At 41.9% G+C, this 24,608-nt stretch overlaps 1 protein-coding gene and 1 long non-coding RNA gene across 2 annotated transcripts in view; both read right to left on the reverse strand.

Moving 5' to 3' along the window:
* LOC140908984 (uncharacterized) overlaps window positions 1-24,608 on the reverse strand; it is a 132,972-nt gene that overhangs the window by 69,235 nt on the left and 39,129 nt on the right. Inside the window, exon 2 of the long non-coding RNA XR_012158039.1 lies at window positions 23,558-23,664. This is a non-coding gene — a long non-coding RNA (uncharacterized LOC140908984). The remainder of the gene's footprint in view (window positions 1-23,557; window positions 23,665-24,608) is intronic.
* LOC140908231 (uncharacterized) lies at window positions 386-2,398 on the reverse strand. The gene is made up of 2 exons (XM_073335181.2): window positions 1,509-2,398; window positions 386-921 (listed from the first exon to the last, which is right to left on the reverse strand). The coding sequence occupies exons 1-2, from the start codon at window positions 2,089-2,091 to the stop codon at window positions 386-388; spliced, it is 1,119 nt and encodes a 372-aa protein (XP_073191282.2). The 5' UTR covers window positions 2,092-2,398.

Below are 24,608 nucleotides of genomic sequence, written 5' to 3' on the forward strand. Positions count from 1 at the left end.
CTGGCTGCTGGTTACGCGCAGCCAGACACCAGGGCGGTTAGAAGAGCACAGGAGGGCGCGGTACGCGTCAGAGAAGCTTTGAAAACCAGTTTCATGACTGGCCAGGCTACGGTGTGAAAGTTCTGTTTGTTTCTCCTTGATGAAACCCCCCGCCCCTTGGTTCACTCTACTTCCCTGTAAGCTAACCACCCTCCCCTCCTCCCTTTGATCACCGCTTGCAGAGGCAATAAAGTCATTGTTACTTCACATTCATGCATTCTTTATTCATTCATCACACAAATGGGGGGATGACTACCAAGGTAGCCCAGGAGGGGTGGTGGAGGAGGGAAGGAAAATGCCACACAGCACTTTAAGCACAGCACTTTAAAAGTTTACAACTTTAAATTTATTGAATGACAGCCTTCTTTTTTTTGGGCAATCCTCTGTGGTGGAGTGGCTGGTTGGCCAGAGGCCCCCCCCACCGCGTTCTTGGGCATCTGGGTGTGGAGGCTATGGAACTTGGGGAGGAGGGCGGTTGGTTACAGAGGGGCTGCAGTGGCAGTCTGTGCTCCAGCTGCCTTTGCTGCAGCTCAACCATACACTGGAGCATGCTGGTTTGGTCCTGCAGCAGCCTCAGCATTGAATCCTGCCTCCTCTCATCACGCTGCCGCCACATTTGAGCTTCAGCCCTGTCTTCAGCCTGCCACTTACTCTCTTCAGCCCGCCACTTACTCTCTTCAGCCCTCCACCTCTCCTCCCGGTCATTTTGTGCTTTCCTGCACTCTGACATTATTTGCCTCCATGCATTCGTCTGTGCTCTGTCAGTGTGGGAGGACAGCATGAGCTCGGAGAACATTTCATCGCGAGTGCGTTTTTTTTTCTTTCTAAGCTTCACTAGCCTCTGGGAAGGGGAAGATCCTATGATCATTGAAACACATGCAGCTGGTGGAGAAAAAAAAGGGACAGTGGTATTTAAAAAGACACATTTTATAAAATAGTGGCTACACTCTTTCAGGGTAAACCTTGCTGTTAACATTACATACATAGCACATGTGCTTTCATTACAAGGTCGCATTTTGCCTCCTCCCACCGCGTGACTACCCCCTCAACCTTCCCCCCTCCCTGTGGCTAACAGCAGGGAACATTTCTGTTTAGCCACAGGCAAACAGCCCAGCAGGAATGGGCTCCTCTGAGTGTCCCCTGAAGAAAAGCACTCTATTTCAACCAGGTGACCATGAATTATATCTCACTCTCCTGAGGATAACACAGAGAGATAAAGAACGGATGTTGTTTGAATGCCAGCAAACATACACTGCAATGCTTTGTTGTACAATGATTCCCGAGTACGTGTTACTGGCCTGGAGTGGTAAAGTGTCCTACCATGAAGGACGCAATAAGGCTGCCCTCCCCAGAAACCTTTTGCAAAGGCTTTAGGACTACATCTAGGAGAATCACAAATGCCAGGGCAAAGTAATCCTTTCACATGCTTGCTTTTAAACCATGTATAGTATTTTAAAAGGTACACTCACCAGAGGTCCCTTCTCCGCCTGCTGGGTCCAGGAGGCAGCCTTGGGTGGGTTCGGGGGGTACTGGCTCCAGGTCTAGGGTGAGAAACAGTTCCTGGCTGTTGGGAAAACCGGTTTCTCCGCTTGCTTGCTGTGAGCTATCTACAACCTCCTCCTCATCATCATCTTCTTCGTCCCCAAAACCTGCTTCCGTATTGCCTCCATCTCCATTGAAGGAGTCAAACAACACGGCTGGGGTAGTGGTGGCTGAACCCCCTAAAATGGCATGCAGCTCATCATAGAAGCGGCATGTTTGGGGCTCTGACCCAGAGCGGCCATTCGCCTCTCTGGTTTTCTGGTAGGCTTGCCTCAGCTCCTTCAGTTTCACGCGGCACTGCTTCGGGTCCCTGTTATGGCCTCTGTCCTTCATGCCCTGGGAGATTTTGACGAAGGTTTTGGCATTTCGAAAACTGGAACGGAGTTCTGATAGCACGGATTCCTCTCCCCAAACAGCGATCTGATTCCTTACCTCCCGTTCGGTCCATGCTGGAGCTCTTTTGCGATTCTGGGACTCCATCATGGTCACCTGTGCTGATGAGCTCTGCATGGTCACCTGCAGCTTGCCACGCTGGCCAAACAGGAAATGAGATTCAAAAGTTCGCGGTTCTTTTCCTGTCTACCTGGCCAGTGCATCTGAGTTGAGAGTGCTGTCCAGAGCGGTCATAATGGAGCACTCTGGGATAGCTCCCGGAGGCCAATACCATCGAATTGTGTCCACAGTACCCCAAATTCGAGCCAGCAACGTCGATTTAAGCGCTAATCCACTTGTCAGGGGTGGAGTAAGGAAATCGATTTTAAGAGCCCTTTAAGTCGAAATAAAGGGCTTCATTGTGTGGACGGGTGCAGGTTTACATCGATTTAACGCTGCTAAATTCGACCTAACGTCCTAGTGTAGACCAGGGCTAAGTCTATTCTAGGCCACAGCAACCAAGCATTCAAATGTGTTCATTACTTACACATCCAGAAACTTCATTTTTCATGTATTTATAAGGAGATTTTTTAAAAAAAACTCAACCTTCAGATCAGAACCTGAACTGAAGCTATGCAAAGCATTTAAATTCTATCATCTTATAACTAATAGATCACTATCGCTGCTATCTTTTCCGGTTTTGAAACACTCAGCAGCATTCCAATTACACCAGCAGCAGCTCTCACTTTTCAATATGTTACTGCAGGAAAGCGTATTTTGTCTTTGCAGAAGCCAGGAAGACAAAACAGTAGAGCAATGTGCTCTCACATGAAAGTGCAATATAAGTAAAAGGCCAGCTGGTCCAGCTCAACGTCCTTGTTCCTTGGTCAAGGTCACTTAATGATGGAGACTGACAGTCACTAAGGCCAACATTTTCAAACATTTTCTAGATTTAGGAACCTGAACCAAGATATTCCAAGGCAACTACAGATTTTGGATGGCTTGTTTCTGCTTAACACCGCAAAGGCTCCTGATTATGAGAAAGTGAGTATTCAGCAATGTCTGAAAAAGCAGGTCCCTTCCCCTTAAAGTGTGTCCAGCTTGGCACTCAAATTGTGAAGCACCCAAAAATCACTGGTCACTTTTTACAATTTTAGCCTTAAATAAGCAGCCTGATTTTCAGAGATTCTAAACACCCAGAGCTCCCCCTGGACTTCAAAATCTAGAAGTCAGACTAATTTAGGTCCAATTCCTAATATGCCATTAGGTGCCTCAATTAAAGATAGACACACTTGAAATTTTTATCCTCAATGTACCTATTACAACTAAACAGATTCTCTAGAAATAGATTTTTATATACAAACTCTTTGAGTTTGATCCTACAGGAAAATTCTCATAGATTTCAATGGGAACTGTATCCATTTATCTTAGACCTGGTCTACACCTAAAATGTAGATTAACATAGAAATGTTGCTAAGGAGTGTGAAAAATTCAGAGCCCTGAGACATGTAGATAAGCCAATCTAAGCTCAGGTATAGACATGGCAAGACACTCCCATTGATTTTAAATAGAAGTTTTATTGGAGAAGAGGAAGAAGATTGAGTCTTGAGGATCATCCACAAAATATTATATGAAATCCAAATAATTTAAAATTTTCCTAAACTGTCAACATGATTTAAACTGCATTTTGTTTTGTTTTTAAAAAATGAGCATCTGAAGATGCTGAGAAGGAACTGCAAATATGGCTGTGCTGCCTGCAACCTTATTTTTTAGTAAAAAAAATAGTAACATTGCCTCAATATAGGCTATACAGTGATAATTACTGAAGAGAAGGCTTATAGGCTGACAGAGGAAAACATTGGACAGTTTTCAGTACAGCACCATCTATTGGGATCCAAATAGTAGCACTAAGGGTATGGCTACACTACGAGGCTGTGCCACTATAGTCGTGCCGCTAAAAGGCATGCAGTGTAGCTGCTGTTTGTTGGCAGGAGAGAGAGGTCCTGCCAACAAAGCACTGTTCACACTGGTGCTTTTTGTCAGTACAACTTTTGTCATTCGGGGTTGGCTTTTTTTAACACCCCTGAACAACAAAAGTTTTGCAGAGGAAGTGCCAGTGTAGACAAAGCCTAAGCTTGACACTGTATAAACCCAAAGGCATATGGGTCTAGAGCAGTGATAGTCAGACTGAGGCTCGTGAGCTGCAAGTGGTTCTTTAATGTTCCTCCACTCTTTGCAGCACATGATATTAAAAGACCATGTGATTTAATTATTAGCCAATCTAAGTTATAAAGCATTTGGGAGGCTTTTGCTACGTTATTAACCAATTGTAGACAATAAAATAACAATACTTGGTCAGTCATTTTCCTGTGAGAATAATTATACATAAATAGTAAATGAAACAATGAATTCACACTACCGTGGCTCTTCTGGGTAATGTTGATTGCTAATTTGGCTCCTTAACCATTGAGATCTCAGTATCCCTGGCCTAGAGTGTGACTAGTTCATTGGCTCAGACTGGAGAGCTCTAAAGAGCACTGTTTTGGGGGAGTATTCCTATTAATATAAATTTGGTGTTAAATATGCTATTTTTTCAAGTTATTATGGAAGAAAGATACTACCACAGGGACAGGAAAGTAAGAATTTTCTTCTGGTGATTAGTCATAATTTGGCAAAAGATGGAAATTTAATGAATGTTAAAGGAGATAAGAAAACATTTCCTAGAAATTAAATCATTATTTATGAGCATTTAAATGAGCTAAAGCAGAGATATAGTTAGTTGATAGAAATGTAGAGGTTTTTGCTGTCATTATAAAACACATTGGCTACTTTAAAACAAATACTCTGGGTCTGATTCACTACTGCATTACTCCTGTGTAAGGGAGTTAACGCTGGTTTAAACTGGAGTAGCACAATGGTGAATGAGGCCTTTTCTTTTTATTAAAAAGAATAATTAATAACACATTACAGTTCAAAGTTTCAGCTCAGCAGAGAGTGCAGGCATCTGTCATCTAGCAGCCAGATTACATTAAGGAACATGTATGGTATACAGACACATCCACACAAAGACTGTTCATTAGAGTGCCCTCCCCTCTGTGGATTGGGTCTAGAAGAGACCTTTAGCATCTATTGTCCAGCAAAGTTAACCTACTGCTATATAACTAGAAATCAAATTATACTCTGATTCCTCACTGCCTTATGTAGTCATCAAGCTTACAAGACATGATACTCCACTTCTTTGTCCCACGTACAATCATTTATACCTGTGCAGAGTGGGCCCATTTGCCAGTCACGGCCATTGCCACCCATTGGGCTTTGACCATTTTGCTCAGGATAACCTTACAACCCTTAACCATCTTCCTCTGGTTCATCTGGATTAGCAAGAAATCTATTTGCATGCTTATTCCACCAATTTGGTATATGTGAAGATGACTTTCTTTTTTCTTAAACCAAGTGTTGGAAGTCACCTACTGATATATGTGAAGCAGAGCAGCGCCCTCTGTGTTCTATGATCCCAATACCTAATATCTCAGGTTCTCCTCATAATCTGAACTTGCACCCATATGAGCGTTGGAATCTCCCACAATATCTGCTACATTTTGCAGGCTCTGCCTAAACTCTTCCATTTGTTCCTCAAATCAACCCTTATTCTGGAGTTTATACTGACATCAGAAATAATCTGCACACCTTCACTTGTATTTGGACAGCCATTAAATGGTCATTCACCCTGATGATTTCCTGAACAGTTTTAGAGTTTTCTGTGAACCACCACTCCTACATCATTTCTCCTTCTACTACCAAAAGAGTAGTAGAACTTACAGCCCAGACCCAGTACATAGACTGTATTTCCTAACCAGCTGGCATCCTGCACACAGAATCTACATTTCTTCAGACCATCATTTTATCATAGAATCATAGGACAGGAAGGGACCTTGAGAGGTCACCTAGTCCAGTCCCCTGCACTCATGGCAGGACTAAGTATTGTCTAGACCATCCCTGACAGGTGTTTGTCTTGGCCAACTCCATGCCTTTACCTGTTAAGAATGACATACTACAAGTAGCAACTCAGAGATTTGTTAGGCATTTGTTTCATGAGTCTGAATTTTTGTATGGTAATTCATCTTTTAGGCTATTTTCTGCAACTCTGGGGAGATGGCCTGACACCAGCCACCGGGAATCCTATTGGCCCAGGTCTGCCAGGCTTCAGGACAGTGAACTCCCAGCCGAGGGCTCAACATTCCTCCTGCCATTGCAAGAGCCCCTGGCAGGTCAATATGTAGGCTGGACTAGCCAATGCTAAAAACTAGTAACTATTCCCGTCCTTCAGGTGCAAGCTGAAAAAGAACAAAGATTCAGCATGTCACCTCATGCCATAATCTGGAACTCTGGCTAAGGAGGCCTGACAAGATAGGTGGCAGTTTAAAATATTCTTTAAAAATTTTCTTTCCTTAACCACCCACCTAAACTTATCCCTTCCATTTCCATCTTGCAAGCTACAATGAGCTTTCAAAATGGCCACCAAAACACTGCAGAGCAAGTATTTTTCATGCTATTATTTGTGATATTTGTGCATTCTACAAACATTCTTAGGAATCAAAACTTGCACACTTGAGTGTTAATGAAAAAGAAAACTGAGGGGAGAGTATAAAGAGAAGCACAGTAAACTGTCAGGTATAATTCATAAAAAATACTGACTTTTTAATTGTATTTCCATTGCTCAACTCTAAATTAAGCTTTGATTGACAGCTTGCTTTCTTTCCCTGGGCTTCATTTTCTTATGCACAGTTAATGTTTAATGTATTTCCTACCTCAGCATGTTTTACATTACATCAGAGTATAAATGTTTCAACTTCCCTACCCCACTCTTTTTTTTCCCTTTGATTGATCATATACTTTTTCTAAAGGTATTTGAAATAAATGTTCCCCAGTAATCACTAACTTGAATAGGCACATGAGCTTGGCTATTGATATAATATCCAGAAATAAACTGACTGTCAAGGTTAATTTTTTGTGGTTAATGATTTCAGCAGAATACCTCGATACAGTCAGACCACTATTCAGTAGGGACACATGGATTATGCTACAGTATGTACATCACATGGATTTAGGATTACTAAATCTCTTCATATCCCATACTCTTGATCCTGTGTTTTGATTTGTTGAAGTTACCAAAAAAAAAAAGCCATTTCTACTAGCTCCTTCAATCCATTATTCCAATGTTTTAGTGATATCACTGCTGGAATTAGGGCTCCGTTTCTAATTACTGATATGACTGCTGAATGAAGAAAACATCTGCACATTTGCAGCTTTGACATGTGAGGATTTTGGCTCTGGTATCCTCCAGCTTTGAACAGCCTCCTCACTTTTTGATTTATTAGCGCATTAACTTAGATTTTTTTCCGGTTGCTAAGCTTAGAAATGCTTTTAGGAACTTTGCTGGTCCCCTTCCAATTTAAGATCTTCCTTCTGAAAAAATTAGGGCCAACATTTTCAACCCTGGGTACCTGAAGTTAAGCTCCTAACTCCAGATGTCAGTACCCAAATAAAAGTTGCTTGATTTGCAAAGGCGCAGAGCACCTGCAGCTCCCATTGACTACAGTAGGATTTGTAGGTTCTCAGAACTTCTGAAATTCGGGTCATTTAAATTCAGATGCCTAAATATGGCATTAGGAGCTTAATTTTTAGCAATTAGGAAATTTTAAAAATTTGGTGTAGGTCCTTCCTTTGAAAGATCCAGTAAGCCACTGATTCTTGTTTCAAAGTCCTTTTTGTTTTAAAAAGGTTTAGAAAAACTTGTTCATTATCCCACTGCAGAAAGCTCTAATCAATGAGGAAATACTGAATATTGTTTTTTTTAATTGTATCATAGTACAGAGACTTTTTACCCCACAAGAGTTTCCAATGATCTTGGGCATTATTGAAGTACCAAAATTTGTATCTTTATTCCTGATCTTGCATCTATTTTTGGCATGGTTTTGTTGAAATTATATTAAATTATATGTTTATTGTATTTACATGGAAGTATGTATGCATTAGTCATTGTCACATGCTGTCAGTTGTAGTAAAGCTGATTATATGTGCTTCCGTTTCATGTCAAATATTCAGTATTAATTTCAGTATTACTGGCAAAGAGTCCTGTGGCACCTTATAGACTAACAGATGTATTGGAGCATAAGCTTTCATGGGTAAAAACCCACTTCATCGGATGCATGTATTCACCCATGAAAGCTTATGCTCCGATATATCTGACCACTAGGCAACTGACCAAATAGACCACCCTGCTATATCTACATATATTTGTGTTGCTTATTTAAAAGTTCACATCAAATATTTGTTAGAGAGGCATAGTTAATAATAAAACATAGAACTTCATGCGTTGTATCCTCCTTCAGATTTGATAACACTTAAGATAAATGAGCTGTGCTGTCTGTTGGCCAACTAGCCATTGAAATTGGCTATATATGGTTAACTACGGCATTCTCTAGCTCTCAGTTCTTTGACCAGTTTCTTTTTGCTATGACATGGTATAATAAGGGGGACAGTAAAGTCTACTACAATCTAATGTAGCAGGGGACTGGGAGTCAAGAGACCTGGGATGTATTTATACCTCTGTCTCAGAGGAAAATGAGAACTGTAAGACTTCCTACCTAAATGGAGTGTGGATAGCATTTAACATTTGTATAGTGCTTACAGACAAGGCCAGCCTTAGGGAAAATGGATCCTGGGCGAAGTTGTATTTTGGTGCCCCGATCCCCTTGGATTCCTCCCTTACCCCTGCAGGCTCCCTGGGCTCCCCCCGCCATCACCCCCAAGCCCCACTGCCTCCCCCCGCCCCCCGTGCTTAATTTGTATGGAAAGAGATGCCAGAGCTCAGCCTCAGTACACATTAAGCACTGACTGAGTGGCTGGATAGAGGCAGCTGCTGGCTGGGCACCCAGCTCTGAAGGCTACACTACCGCCAGCAGCAGGGCAGAAGTAAGGGTGGCCTGGCATATGGTGTATTGCCACCCTTACTTCTGTGCTGCAGCTCGTGGTGCTTGGCCCTCAGCCTAAGACTCAAAGCAGGCTCCATGCTGTTGCCTGGGAGCTGAACCTGAATGCTTGCTCAGACAGCACCAGCCAACAGCAGCTCATAGAGGCTCTCTGTCCCCCACCCCAGCTCAGTGGAGACCAGGTACATGGGTGGGGGGATGGGTATAGCCCAACAACAGCCTCCCACCCCACTCTGCACAGTAGAGAGGAGGCTCCTGGTCCCAAGCAGCTTGGCCAGGGGCATCTCCAAGGCGGGGATGGAAGGCAGGAGGAACGGCGGCTGCAGATAGCGGCCAAGCAAAGCAACGGCAGGAGGAGGGGCACCCCTACTCCAGAGGTGCCCCTAAGTTAGGTCTGACTTAGAGATCCTCAGAAAATACACCAATTAATACTAGTAATAATATTTGTTTGCTGTGCAAGTTCATTCACAGCTCAGAGGCTGGCCTACTAACTAGTGTTGGCATGCACTGTGCTCATGCCCCTTTGTAAGATGCCTGGAATGTCTCTGGACCATATTATACTCTTATTTACCCTATGGTATGAATCTAGATTAACTCCAGAATTTGACCCTCTCACACTTTTAACTGTACTAGAAACTCACTTTAGCCAAATTAGGATCTGATCCAAATCCCATTAATGTCAAAGGACTCAGACCCTTAATACAGCATGGTCCATAATTATATTGTTATAGTCCTTAGGGCAAGAGTTTCTGGTTCAGATGAGAAAGAAAATCACCAGTGGCCTGTACAAACTTGGGTGGTGAAGCCTCAGTGGTAAGTGGAGGAGTTTTTGTTCTTCTGTAAGCTGCACTTCTTTGTGCACTTTGTGCACTTCTTACTGGAAGTCTGTGTTTATGAACACAGACACCATCTGTTTAGAGTTTATAAATTAAACACCTGTTTAATCTTAAAAAAAATCTTTTATTTATAATCCATATTTGTTCCAAGAACCCTGTCAGGTCCAAAGTAAAAGGCATGGAGGCTGTTGTTTGACTCTCTGCAAGAAGTGCAAAATGCTGCATAATTAAATAAAATGACTGCAAAATCAGAATTAGATTCAAGTTAATGATATCTGGGGGAATGTCATTAGGCACCTGCAAACAAAAACCTTGTGCTCCTGGATATATATATATATATATATATATATATATATATATATATATATATATATATATATATATATATATATATATTAATTCTTGTATAATTTTGCTGCATTCCATATTTAGCAAGATTGAGAAATAATTGAAGTGACTATACTTATAAAATTACTATGATAGAAATGAATAGATGCATGATTTGCTGTGGGAAGTGGTACATGTCAAATTGGCATATTAGCTTTTTCATTAACAGGAATGAACTGCTAGACATTGTCTATTGAAGCCAAACCTCTCCGTTGTTTAGGTTGCAAGTAGCTTTCATTATAAGGCTCTGTTTTGGCTCCCCTATAACTTCCGCTTGGAAAAATAATTTGTCATGAGACATGCCAGATGTATTCTGAAAGCAAAAAAGAATAGAATGAAGAAAAGTGGTCAAACAGTTTTTAAGTTGCAGGTCATTACAAACTTACCCTGATTTGAAATGTAGACTATCATTCATTATTTGTCTCCCTCTACCTTAAAAATGCCTTTGCACTCCCACTTCAAACTTTTTATATAGGAAATATATGTGCCAGCAACATCTGAAAGAAAATAGATTTTAATTAACAAAGCTATTGAAGATTTGTGTTGTGAATTATTTGGGGCCCCATACAGAGTTAACTAATGTCAATAGAAATGGTATGCAATTAATCCAGTGGCAGCAGGATTGGTCACTATGGAACAGATTTTCAAAAGAGTTTCTCTCTTGCTTAGGCACCTCAAAAAGAGGCCATATTTTCAAGAGATCTCAGTGCTCTGAGTTGTGAGCTCTTCTGAAAAATCGGGTCATACATGTGTGAGTATGTTGCTTACTATTGGCAGAATGCAAACTAAGAAAAAGCATCCTTCTACAGTAAACACCTAACACAACTATTCCTTTAATTCAAGTGGTAAGCTTGTGATTTGAAATCAATAGGAATTAGGCTCTTCAAATACCTTTAAGGACCTGTGTCCCTGTTTGTAGCCCAGCTCTGCAAGATGTTTTAGTCATAGTTAAGGCTGATTTTTTATCCTTGCTTATTTCTTCCAGGCAGTGAATGAAAACTGAACCCAGGTCTTCCACATCCCAACTGAGGGCCCTAACCACTGGGCTAAGAATTATAAGATTACACCTGATCTAGCTGTTTTGTGTGGACTGAAGCAGGTGCCTAATTAATTCTCACAAGAACTGACTAGGGGCATAAGCTATGTGACTTCAAGAGAAGAATTCCTGGCTGTGGATCTCATCCACAGATAGGCACCTACCTGTAGCCTTGACTTAGGCACTAACTCTGTGAGAGGGGAGGGGCTTAGAACACATCCTCTGGTCAGCATCTCCCACTGGCTAATTTAGATGGCTCCCCACCTAACATTTGAAGGAGCTTGTCTTCCCCCCCTGCATTGTATAGGGAGGCTAGGAGCCTAACTCAGGCTTTGTGGATCCTACTGTTCCAGTGATATTTTTTTTAGGTGCTTAAAAGTTAGGCATTGTGACATTGAGCATTGTAACACTTAAGTCACTTTATGGATCCGGGTGCTAGAGACTTAAAAAGGTCTGCCTATCCAACTGGAGAATTCCGGTTGGGTACATTTCTATTAAAAGTGAGTTCCTGTAAAATAGACCCTCCCTTTCTACATAAGAGGTGGAATTTTCAGTTTCCAAGGCAGTAGACTATTGCAGACTTTCAATATTTGGGGCCTGATTCTCAGCTGTCATCTACAGTTCTCATTACAATAATATTTGAACACTTCACACCTTTTAAGGTTTTTATTGTTGTCATCCCTCTGAGGTAGGGAAGTTCTATGACCCACATTTTACACACACGGAACTAAGACACAAATAGTTGAAGAGCCAGATTTTTTACAGGTATTTAGGTAACTAAGGATGTAGATAGGCTACTAGTGGATTTTCAAAAACTCCTTTTAGAGCAACAAATAAGTTATAGTGCAAAAGCTTTCAAGCCTCTTTTTCACAATGCAGCTAGTTATAGGAACTCTGGTACATTCCTACAGTAGAAGAAAGCTTTGTTGCATTAGCAATTCAATTTTTTTTGGTATTGCACGTCTCTTGTGCACAGGTGTTGTTTAGGGCTGCGGTATTTTAGGAAAAACATTTTGGGCAGCTACACTGATAGAAAATACATGATTCACCAGCATTCTGTCTTCTATTGTATTTTGCTATTTGATGCATTGGAGGATAATTGCTTATCAGTTAGTGCACTTCACAGCTTGACAAAAAGTGTGTTTAAGGCTCCACACTCCAGTTACATTAGCTTATTTTTACTTTATTCCAGGCAATGTGACCAAAAATGTCAGCATCTCAGCTGCATCAGGCCTTTAGTAAGATGGGCTGTAAGTACATGGTGGTGTGCTGGGAGCCTGATCCTATTCCCTCTGAAGTCAGATGGAGCTTTGCCATTGACAGCTATACCAGCAGGATCTTATTCTAGTGCTAATTTGTAATTAATATATATGTACACACAAATACACACACACTTGGGAAGCATTATTTCCATGGCCACCATCTACAGTTCCTTATTGTGTTTATTTACTGGGTATGTTTTTTATAACTCCTTTATTTTTGTAATATAGGGTCAAATTATTTTCCTTTTTCCTGCTTGGGGTTTCAAAGGGGCTAGATACTGGGTGTATCTGACAGACTGAGAAGTTCCCTGACAACGGAGGAGCTCTGCCCTGACAAGGGAGTCTAAAGCCAGAATAGCCAGCTCCTATACTATCCTAGCACATGGCTATACCGGGGGGCAAGATGGTGCGTGACCAAAGCCCCAGTGCAGTCCACCAATTCTCAGCTAGCAGATGGTCCCTTGGGAGCCATCCCTAACAGGTGTACAGCACCATTCTCTAGACCAGTGTTTCCCAACTGGTGTGTCATAGCGCACTGGTGTGCCATCAGGCATAAATAGGGGTGCTGCAGAATTCTGGAAAAAACGCATTTATTTTAATTAGTCTAAAGAACCAAATTGCATTTTGTGCTGTTGCTTCTTGGGTGTATGTGAGACAGATGTTACATCACAGTGCATTCAAATGACCTTGCCATTCATGTGGTATCACATGGTAGCTGTGTTTTCTGATCAATCATCAAGTTACAGGGGTGAATTTTGAATTGAAGACTCAAAAATGGACAAATATGTCCAGAAAAGAGATTCTGGTGCCTCCACACCTACTGTCAGTAATGAAGCTGAACATGAGTCAAAATGGTGAGTTACTTGTCATTTGGATTTTTGTTTTCAGGTGCACTATCTTGCCCTCTTTCATAACATCTCACATATGAGTAGAAATTCTCAAACTGTGCAATGGTTCCAAATAAGTTAAAACAATTCCTTAAAAGCAAACACCTGTCCCTTGCCAATAAGGACAAATATTTTTTCAAGCGTTTGAAGGATTAGAATGAAAAACAAGCACAAATGATGAAAAGACTGCAGCGGGTTCTAATAAAGCACTGGAAGCAAGCTATGTGGTTTCCAAGCTTGTAGCAAAGGCAAAAAACACTCATACAATCACAGAAACATTAATTTTAACAGCATGCAAAGAAGTGGTGAGAGTAATGTTAGGTGCGAATGCAGTTAGTCAATGAAATCACAAAAGTTCCCCATGTCATCTGTGCGGCAACCACAATAAGTTGCCGCACAGATGACATGTCAACAGACACTGAGACTGTGCTCTGTGGAGAAAAAAAGGCAAATCAAGCAGAAAATTTGCATTGCAGCTTGATGAATCAGACATCAGTGGTCATGCCCAACTCTTGGCTAATGTCAGCTACGTTGGCGGAGATAGTATAAAAGAAAATTTTTATTTTGCAAACAATGGCCAGGCCACATGACTGGAGAGGAAATCTTCAGGATGACAACAATCTACCATGAGGAGGGATAACTGCACTGGAAAAATAGTCTTAGTATTTGCACAGACAGGGCTACCTCCATGATTGGCAAAGTGAAGGGGTTTATAAGCAAGGTCAAAGAACAAAGCCCAGATGTGCTGGTGATGCACTGTTTCCTGCACCATGTAGCTCTTGTGGCCAAAACACTACCAGAAGAACTTTCTTTAGTGTTCAGTGGAACAGTAAAGATATTGAACTTAATAAAATCACAATTCTTAAAATGTCACCTTTTCCTTGCTGTTGTGTGAGGAAATGGGAGCAGAACAGCAGAGTGTACTTTTGCACACAGCAATACACTGGCTTTTCAATGGAAAATTCTCTCGTGTTTGTATGAGTTGAGAGAGGAGTTAAAAATGTTCTGAACTTTGGAGGAATACATTTACATGGACTTAATTGCTGACATGGCCTGGTGTGCAAAACTTGCCTACCTGTCTGATATATTCCACCACCTCAATGAACTGAGCAGGAAAATGTAATGTAGAAACAAGAATCTTCTCCCCTGCATGGATAAACTGCCTGGGTTCAATCTAAGTTAGCCTTCTGGTGTGAAAAGGTAGCAAGAGGCACAATAGAAATGTTTCCCCAGGACAAACGTGATAGATCCTATGGGCAGTATTTTGGTCAATGTCATTTCTGAGCATTTGAAGTCTGGAATAAAAATTCAGCTCATATTTTCCTTCATATAGAAGATTTCAACTGGGTCCTACATCCTTGGAGTTCCTCTGTAATGGAAAATGCTAAGAATCTTACAAAAATGGCTCAAGAGCAACTTGCCAAATTAAGGATGGTCTGCACTTTTAAAATTAAGTTTGGCAACATGCCTTTAGGCTCATTCTTGTTGACAGTGGCAGACGAATACCCAGTCATCTCAGATGGTGCTATCTCCATTTTGTTGCCATTTTCAACAATGTACCCGTGCGAGTTAAGTTTTTTAAGCCTGATATACATCAAAGCCAGAGAGCACGTCTGAGTTCAGTAGAGCAAGAGCTCTGAGTTGCACTGTCAACATTTCCTGCCATGATTAAGCAACTGTGCACATCAAGGCAAGCTCAAATATCTCATTAAAAGTAAGTTTTATTTTAATAATTGTAGTGCCAGGGTAGGGGGTGCTCCACACAAATCTTTTATTGAACTAAGTGTGTCTTAGACTGCTTGGCAAACACTGCTCTGGACTTATATCCTATGTTCCTAAAAGCTCTTGCTTCAGAGTTTCAGCTAGCTATTTGCAGGGGTCTATCCTACCACACCTAACCTCAAATGTATTCAGGGTTTTTTGTTTTTATCTCTGTGCTCCGAAGTATCAGGGATGGCCATGGCTGGAGATGGCACACTGAACAGGCAGGGCAAGGGCTCTGAAGTGGCACCAATAATTCTCTCTCAGGTGGTTGGTTCAGATGCCCAGGGCCTAACTGATTTTCATATGTGGCGACTGGGAAGGAATTTTCTCCCAGGTCAGATTGGCAGTAACCTCGAGGGTTTTTCGCCTTCTTCTGCAGCGTGTGGGTGCGGATCACTTACCAGGATTATCTGCATATATCTCATTTAATTATTTACCTGCCTTTGTGGGGGGCCTGAGACATGAGTGCACCTTGCTCCCGCCTCTTGTCTGCCTGCAGAACATAATAGTCTAGTCTCCTGTGGGCTGTGATACTTCGGTCAAATTTCAGTTGTTGGGTTTTGTGTAAGGGCTGGAAGTCTACAAGACAGAAAAGCAGGGAATTGTATGAGTATGTCTTCGCCGCAGAGTTAATCCGAGTGATTGGCACCCATGTCAGAGCACCCAAGTTAGCATAGCTTGGGTGTGAGCAGTCACACTGCAAAGCCCTATATGAGTTATTGTGTCCTCACTGGTGCTGTACTCCCCTGAGATGTCACTAGAACTTCTGGGAGCATGTCCCATTATTCTTTGAACTGCAGTAAGCTGAGCTGTTTTACGATTCTTTCCCAGTGAATTGTAGGACTACTTGTCTGTCCTTCCGGGCACACAGGGGCAAAGTGGGTAGTCACTGAAGGATTACCAGCACTCAAGTGATTTAGTCTTTGTCCTCACTGCAAAGTGGATGGCTGAGTGAAAGTGGAACCTGAGTTCTAACCCACACCCCCAGCCATTCCAGATAGCTTGTATTAAAACTCAGGGGAGAGGCATTTTGTGTGGATGGGAAGTGGGTTACAGTAAAAGCCCAGGCTAACTCTGTAATGATGACATACCCTATATGACTCCCTTGCAGCAACCCCAATTCCCTAGTACACTAAGCACTATTCAGCACTGGAGAAAAGGTGGCCTGTTCAGGACTGGGGAACTTTCTTCTTACTGTCTTTATCCATTCATTCCCATAAAACGTTTTGGGTAAATTGGTGTATGGGAGCATATTTTCTTTTTCTGTTTTGTGTACGTGGCTCCACCATATTCAACTGGCTATAGAGATATGGGAAAAGCAAGTAGGAAGTTTGATATCATAGAAGACCAGTCAGCCTTGACAAGAAATGCCACCAAGGGAGCAATATCACATGCTAATGGGGGCACCAATAAAACCATGAGAGCTGAAGGTGGAGGTGCTCCACTAGGTTCAAAGTTCTTCATCAACACAAATTATAAGATTGAACAAAAAACTGCAACTGATCAAACTAATTCTCTTATCAGGTACAAAATACCCAAAGAATCAAATAAAATTAATCTGATGTATTTCTATTGCTTTTGCCTCTGCAGTTCAACTATTCCTTGGCCTCAGTTTTGCTCTGCCTTCACAGAAGCCTCCTAACACTCATGGACATATGTTTCCAATTGGAAAGTGCTCAAAGACAGACCACCTGCCTACAATGGGTACTTTTTCTCAGTCCCCCCAGGGATCTTACAGACAGGTTTTAGTATACAGCGAAAAAACAAACAAAACAAGAAGCCTGAAAGGACAGCTTTACTGAAATGAAAGGCAATAGTGTTATCTGAAAGGTTTTTTAGCATAGCTAGGGGAGAAGATTACACTATATTATTCTGCCAATGGTATCATGAATAAATAACTTCATGTGAGAAAGTCATAATAAAAAACTTGTCCTTTGCTTTGGCTTTTTAATTTACTTGGCCAGTCTTATAATTTTTTAAAAGGAAAAAAAAAGTCTAAATATTTTTAAATAGGGAACTAAAAGTTCCTCGATGTTTACTGATTTTTAAACAAGAGTTTTTAACTACCATTAGGCCAGTGACTAAGAGATGAGTTACAAATCAGTGCTGTTGTTTAGAAAGGCCTTTAAATACAGAGACTGTGATGTGATTCCTTTAGACATGGAAGGTCTGAGGCTTAAGTACCTACCATTAACATCAGGTCAGCCAGATGCTAAAAGAACTCTGATTCAGGGTGCAGGGAAAACTCTTCCAAGCTCAAAGCCATAGGGGCGTGGGAGTACCCCACAATCCCTTGCATTACAGGGTTAATCCAAAATTCATTGGAATTAATGTGAGTATTTCTGTCTAGGGCTTTGAATCAGGCCCTAGTTGTCTAGCAACTGTCATTATTTTACGGTCATTCTCTCCAAGAAGTATGTGGATATGGCATGGAGACCCTGGGCAGATCCTTAGTGTAAATTGGTGTAGGTCCATTGACTTCAAATTACTTAGAGCTAGTTTAAGGAGAGGACCCTTGAGTTTCAGAAAAAAATATTCTACTAAAAAAAAAGACTATCATTTGGAGAATGAAATCTCAGCAATCAGTCATGGTGAAAAGAGATAGGAGGCTCTGAGTGACTAGACCAATGCCTATCAGCACCAAATACATGACAATACATGGGAAACTACCTCCTTATCTTAATGTAATTTGGACTGAGTGGGCGGGTTCTCTTATTCCAACAACAACAAAATAAATCAGAGATGAAGATTCTTTCCAATTAAAAGTGCATCCAAGCAAAATGTCATCCAGAAAGACATGGAAGGCTCTGCAGCCTAACTCTGCACAAGGCAGCTGCAGACAACACTCGCTAGTGGAACCAGGCAACGTGCCATATGAAAGGCCAGGAAGAGACCTAGCAGCAAGCCCACGTGCTGCCGCTGCCAAAGTTCATCCCAGAGGTTGATGGTTTAGCATCCCCCAGCTGCCACGCATATCCTGCGTGTGATCAGAGGTGAACATGGGTCATGTGGTGCAGCCAAATGAGTGTAGGAGGAGGCTGATATAGTGTACACCACGGTCAATACCGCCAGAAATAGGAGAGGACAGTTCCAAATGAATGTCACACATGCACACGAGCCAACTTGCTTTCTAATCCCTCTGCTATGTAGCAAAGGCAAACTCTGCAGTTCTGAAAGCACATTCTGTATTTTTATGTGTGGAGCTTCACTGTTGTTGCAATTATGTTAGCATGCAAATGTTTGTTACCCAGAGGAGGTCTCTCAGCAACTCAACGCCTAGAAACTCAAAATAAAGAAACAGAACTAAAAGAATTCTTATCATTGTAGCACGTGAAAAGAACAAAACCCTAGTCTCATGTTGCCCTACCAAGAAGGAATGGGCTGGATCTTTAAAGAGGATTTCGCTGCTCCATGCTACTAACTGATTTTGCATTTTATATATTATTGCATCCCTTCTCCTTTCCCGCAGTATATAATCACTCAACGTTTTGCAAACTTCCTCCTTCTTGCTAATAAGCAAGCTGGGTGAGATGAATGCATGACTGCTGTCAATTAGAGAATAGAGTGGATACTCCAAAAATAGCAGAGAGCTTTCCCTAGAGACTACCTTTGTGATAATTCCAACTGCCATGGGAAGTTGGAATATATACAGGTTGTTGCAAAACCCAAGTCATGCGCATGACCTAACTACATAATGCTAATAGCAGCCAATGTCATTGCTATATTGGATATATGTATTCTGCCTCCAAACACTAGGCAGAAGGAAAGTGTTCTCCCTCGCACACGCATGGAGTCTGTCAATTATTCTTATGTTTTCTGATGTGCAGTAACAGTGTTTCTGCCTGAAACACAGTGACCCCCACACACGTTGTATTTTTCCTCCTTTCTCAGTGTGTATTGTCCCTCCGTCAGCTTCATGTCCCCCCACCAACTCTGACCTTCAAAGGCCTCTTGTCTGGTGACATCTCCTCGCCCTCTCTGCCCAGGGTCCACACCTTATTCTCCCCAGCCGCTCACCACGCTCTGATGTAGAGTTACTCGTGGCACAGGCCGCCCCAGAGAACAAACTAACCATGAGTCCTACTCTGGCAAGGTCTATGGAGAATGATTGGGGGCATAGCTAGAAAAGGAGCCATTACTGGTTTAGGAAACCATGCAACTGACCACAGTCACTATAAAATGTATCTGCGACTAGGACCTTTGGCTCCTGGGAGGCTGGAGCCAGGGTTGCTGGTAAAACTGCCTGGGCTTTAAGGGCTGCATTCTGCATCTGCAAGGTGAATACCTGTGGCTGTAGGTTCTTTGTGGCCCACACCAGCTCCACCAGGGAAAAATTGTATAGGGGCTGCTAAAACTATAGCCAGCTGGACTGTGGGTGGTCAGGCCTAGTGGTTGGAACAAGAGTTCAGCCTACTGGTTACAGCTGGGTCCACCAGGGCACAGTCCAGGAATGAGCTGAGGATCAGTACTGGAGGGACAGAAACCGAACGCCAGAGCTGGAGGTAACCCACAGTCAGTCCTAAGTCAAAGATGGAGCCAAGGGCGAAAGCCAGAAGCCAGGGGAGAACAGGGCCAAGAGCCAGAGCAGGCAGTAGATGGAGCAGGAGCAGGTCTGGAAACAAGGCTTGAGCAGAATGGGAATAGGATACGTGCAGGGACTGAAAGCACGTCAGGAGCAATATACCAATATTCAAGTCGTGACACATATTGCACCAAATCTGTGATTTCAATTAAGTAATTATTTAGCTTATGCGCTAACGCTTCCAGTTCTTCCTGCTTATTCCCCATACTCCTTGCATCTGTGTATAGACATCTAAGATGTTGAACAGATCCCCCATTGATTTTCCTCTTGTTACTCCTATGACTCTACTGTAATTTTTCATGTCCTCCCCTGCCTCCTCCACCCCCCAATATCTAACCCTCTGTTAAGGTCATTTTTTAATGCTTAACTCTCGGGTTTTGTCACATGCCCTCTTTGAACCTAGATTAAAGCCCCCCTCACTAGGTTGCCTTGGTGTGTCAAGCTACTACATGTCAGCCATACATAAACACATAGGAACCAGGCATTCTGAGATGTGATAAGATATGATGAAAATGGGAAAGAGACGCCATGTGTTTCAAATAAGAATTGCCTGCAGAAGGCCATTGCTGGAAAAAGTTTGAGGATTCAATGACTCCCAACACATGAGAATTAGTACCAGAATGGTATATTATGTAGGATGGGATATTAATCAACCCAGTGGGAAGCAGTTCCCAAAATACCTGTCCAGCGCCCTTGCACAGAGGGAATTGCCTTATTTTATTTTAGGATATCATATTGTGCCCATCGTCATAACATCTGCCTTCCAGGCAGAAACAATAGTGAAGTCCCTAATTGATTTCTTGAAGTCTCTGGCACTTTTCCCTTATAAGAGTAAAAAACTGAGGTAGAGATTTTGGTTTTGATTTATTTTTTATTTAGATTTTATTAATTTCCACCTTTTTGTTGTTGTTGGTTGGTTGGTTAGTTGGGGTTTATAGAGTGAGTATCTGTCAGCACTTCCCAGCTAAGGCTGGATATACACTTGCTTTGTGAAAATATTAAATTTAAACTCTCCAATCAGCAGTCTAATTTTTCTAGCAATTATTCCTTAGGAAGGCCTGCGGCACAGAAAGGAAAAGGTTTAACATTTTGTAAAATCCCCTAATCCTGTTAGTGCTTGTTACTTCTCCCTGAACTGCCACCATGCCCTGAGAAATTCAAAGGACCATTGGCTTATTCAAGGTGACCTGGTCATGAGTTATGCTCATTCAATCAGCGAGCAGGACAGAAACAATAGGGATTCATAGTAATCACATCTTGCTCATAGTCATTTCAGAAGATTCAAAATAAAGGCTAAATTCATTGAATAAATTATTAGTTTACTAATTACAACAACTACCAATAGAAAAATTATGGGCCAGTGGAAGTTGGTCAAATATTTCACAACTTCTTCTGTTTCCCTGAGGCACAACATAAAAAGGAATTTAAAAAAATCAAACCATCTATTTTGTTTACTAATGTTTGTGACATATGGTCCAATACAGAATATGCAGTATATTTAATTGTACTAATTCCACAAATAGTCTACTCTAGCCCTTTAACTGTGTATCCACTCATTAAGAGAGAATGTTTCCAGGTATCCTAAGCATGTAGCAGAACTTTAATTCAATAAGTATATCTGTGCAGTATATACAATATAGATAGTATATATAAGGCCAAATTGTGATGCCCCAAAGTCAATGTAGGGGACACAGATATTTCACTTTTGATGGGATTTTAAGATGGCAATGTCAAAAAATAGGCCATGTAGCCATCTGAAACTGGACAAATAATTTCTAACGAGTAGAAATTTAGTAGCCACATTATTCTGCAAGTCTCCAGGCCCTGACAGCATTCCTCCTGAAGTGTACAAATGTTGAGGTACTCAGCTGGTCAGGAAACTCACAATCCTTTTCAAGGCTATACGGTAACCATGACCCAGGAGTAAAAGGATGCTTTCATAATCCATCTATACAAAAGGAAAGGAAGCATATCTAACTGTGACAATCATTGTGGAATCTTACTGCTGTGTACAGTGGGGAAGATCCTTGAATGGGTTGTCGTCAACAGACTTTTCTCTCACTTAGGGTATGACCACACAGCAAAAAAACAAAATAAAACAATACCTACAGCTGGCCCATGCCTGCCGACTTGGGCTTGTGGGGCTCGGGCTGCTGGGCTTGGAGTCTGAGCTCTGCGACCCTCCACCCTTCAAGGTCCTAGAGCCCAGGCTCCAGCCTAAAAGTCTACACAGCAGTGAAACAGCTTCACAGGCAGAGTCCCAAGAGCCCGAGTCAGCTAGCAGGTCAGACACCAGTGTCGACTTGCTATGTAGACATGCTGTTAGTGGACTCATATTCGGAATCAATGTGGCTTTCGTGCTGGTCATTGCACTATGGATATGATTTTTGAAGCCCGAGAAATACAAGAGAAGGCTCGAGAACAGAACAAGGACCAGTGCAAGGTGTTTGTTGACCTGTCTAAGGCCTTCAACACAGTGAATTGCAAGGGCCTATGGAAACTCCTTCATAAAGTTGGTTGTCCAGAAAAGATGATTGCTATCATCCGTTCATTTTGCACTGGCGTGATGACCATGATTATGGAGTGTGGTGACTCATCAGAAGCATTCCCTGTCACCAACAGCACCAAACAAGGATGTGTAATGGCTTCAGTCCCCTTTGCCATTGTCTTTTCAGCTTTTCTTGTTTGCATACCAGGACTTTGACAGCTGCATACACATCTGGTTTAATTAGGATGGGGGCTATTCAATCTACTGTGACTCAAGGCCCACACCAAGGTAATTGAACAGCTGTTAAGAGAGCTTTTGTTTGTTGCTGACTGTGCCCTCATTCAAAACATGCTAGAGAACATTCAGCTTACTGAATGGACTGCTTTGCCCATGCCTCAAAATGCTGTGGTTTTATAATCAGCCCAAAAAAGATGGAGGTCATGCAGCATCCAGCACCAGATCACCAGCATCATCATAAGCATTGTGTTCCCATCATCACAACTGACAACATGCCCCTCAACTCAGTCAGGAAATTCTGCTCCCTGGGTAGCATACTTTCCAGCAATGTCATATTGGATGAGGAGATCATTCAGTATTGGGCAGGCTCACCCACAGGCTCTGGAGGGAGCATGGAATCTGCTTCTGAACCAAGATACAAATCTACCATGCTGTTGTACTCATTTGCAAATCTGGGATTGGACTCGCTTTCCATGTGAGAAGCCATAAAAACAAATAAATCCAGAACTCAAGTCAATAATAGCTGAACACTCAGCCATTGAAGCAACGGGAGAACCCATCAGTTCTGTAGTTTGTTCAGGAGCAGTTTGCTGCTATTATTCAAAAATTGCGCTTTTTTGATTGGACACACATGATCACATAGCATGTGCAAACCTGTGCATCTCATATACACTTTCCACAAGTATTCCACAAAATTCACTGTTTCAGTAAACATTCCTGAAAGCAGCTCTAATTTACATCTTGAGCTGGGTGCAATTTTTCAGTGAGAACTTTTCAGAAAAAAAATTCAGATTCTTTTGATACTAAAATTTTCCTCAAATTTATCTTGGTTGCATGAAAAGCAAACAAAAATTCTGGAAAAACCCCTCATCATTTCATTGACACTTTGAAATTAAACATTTTGATTTTTCAGTTCAAAATAACTTTTTGTTTAGAAATTTCCTTCAGTTTTATATAAAAAAAAAATCGAAGTATTAAAAAATACCTGGAATCAAAACAAAACATTTCATTCTATCCAAACTGATGTTTTTCAACTTGTTAATTTACCAAACATTTGGAAAAACATTGTTTTTTGTTTGATCCAAAACAATGTTTTCCCCTAATTTTTCATTTATTTACAGAATACTACTTACTGTCACAGTTGGATTGTAGGTGGCCAAACCTAGTGGTAGGAGCCAGTGTCCACAGTCATGAGTTGTCTGGGTTGGAATACAGCAAGGTCAGAAGCAGGAGACCAGAACTATGAGTCAGAAACCAGAGTCAGGCCAAGTCAGGATACCAGGGTCAGAGGTAGGAGACAAACAGGAGAACAGAACTATGAGTCAGGAACCAGAGTCAGGCCAGGTCAAGTTACTAGGGGTCTGAGTAAGGTGATTAAACTAGAGGTTGGGAAACACAAGTCTGCTGCCAGGAGCCAAGCTGGGTTGCACTGATAGGCTATCAAGCTGGGGAAGCAGGAGTGGGTAGCAAGAAGCACAGTGCACACAGTCCAGAACAGCGTAGAGCCCAATTATTCAGACAGCTTCCTGTTCCTGCTGCTGTTTTAAGTAGAGCCAGTGGGCCAGTCAGCCTCTCTGGAACTCTGCCATTTGGAGCATCACACTGAGGCTGGGCTTTATGGGTCTCAAGTAACCTATTGCTAGCAGGCAGCCAGGTGGAGGGTTGGCATGTGGCTGATCCTGTACCAATGGCAGGCCTGGGTTCAAGACCCCTGGGTCATGTCACTTACAACTAGCCAAAGTGGCTATATGGTGCAAAATTTCGGTAGTGGTGTTGTGTGGGGGTGCCTCAACTTTCCTCTAACCACACACCCTTTCCTCTGCTGCTTTAGCAGCAGGAAGAGCCTGGTGTAAGAGCCCCTACATCAGCTCCAGCCCTGTAGAATATTTTATTTTCAGCAGGGTGATCCTCCCTCAGGCAGTTAATCAGGATGTGAAGTCAGATTATGTTGACAGTGTGGTGCAAAGCAGATGCAGCATGCTAGATCTAGCCTATTATCTTTCCAAAATCGGTTACATGGTCAAACAATCATTCTTTTTGCTCTTAAATCTTTACTGAAATATCAAGAGAGTATTATTAATTGTGAATGTTGAAGAGGCCTGTTTTTCTATTCAATTGTGTACCAATCTGTAGCTAAAAAAGGAGATGAACAATATTTTTTGTGTTTTATATCAGCATTACCCG

This window comes from Lepidochelys kempii, chromosome 3, assembly GCF_965140285.1.
Source record: "Lepidochelys kempii isolate rLepKem1 chromosome 3, rLepKem1.hap1, whole genome shotgun sequence".
Taxonomy (NCBI): Eukaryota; Metazoa; Chordata; order Testudines; family Cheloniidae; genus Lepidochelys; species Lepidochelys kempii.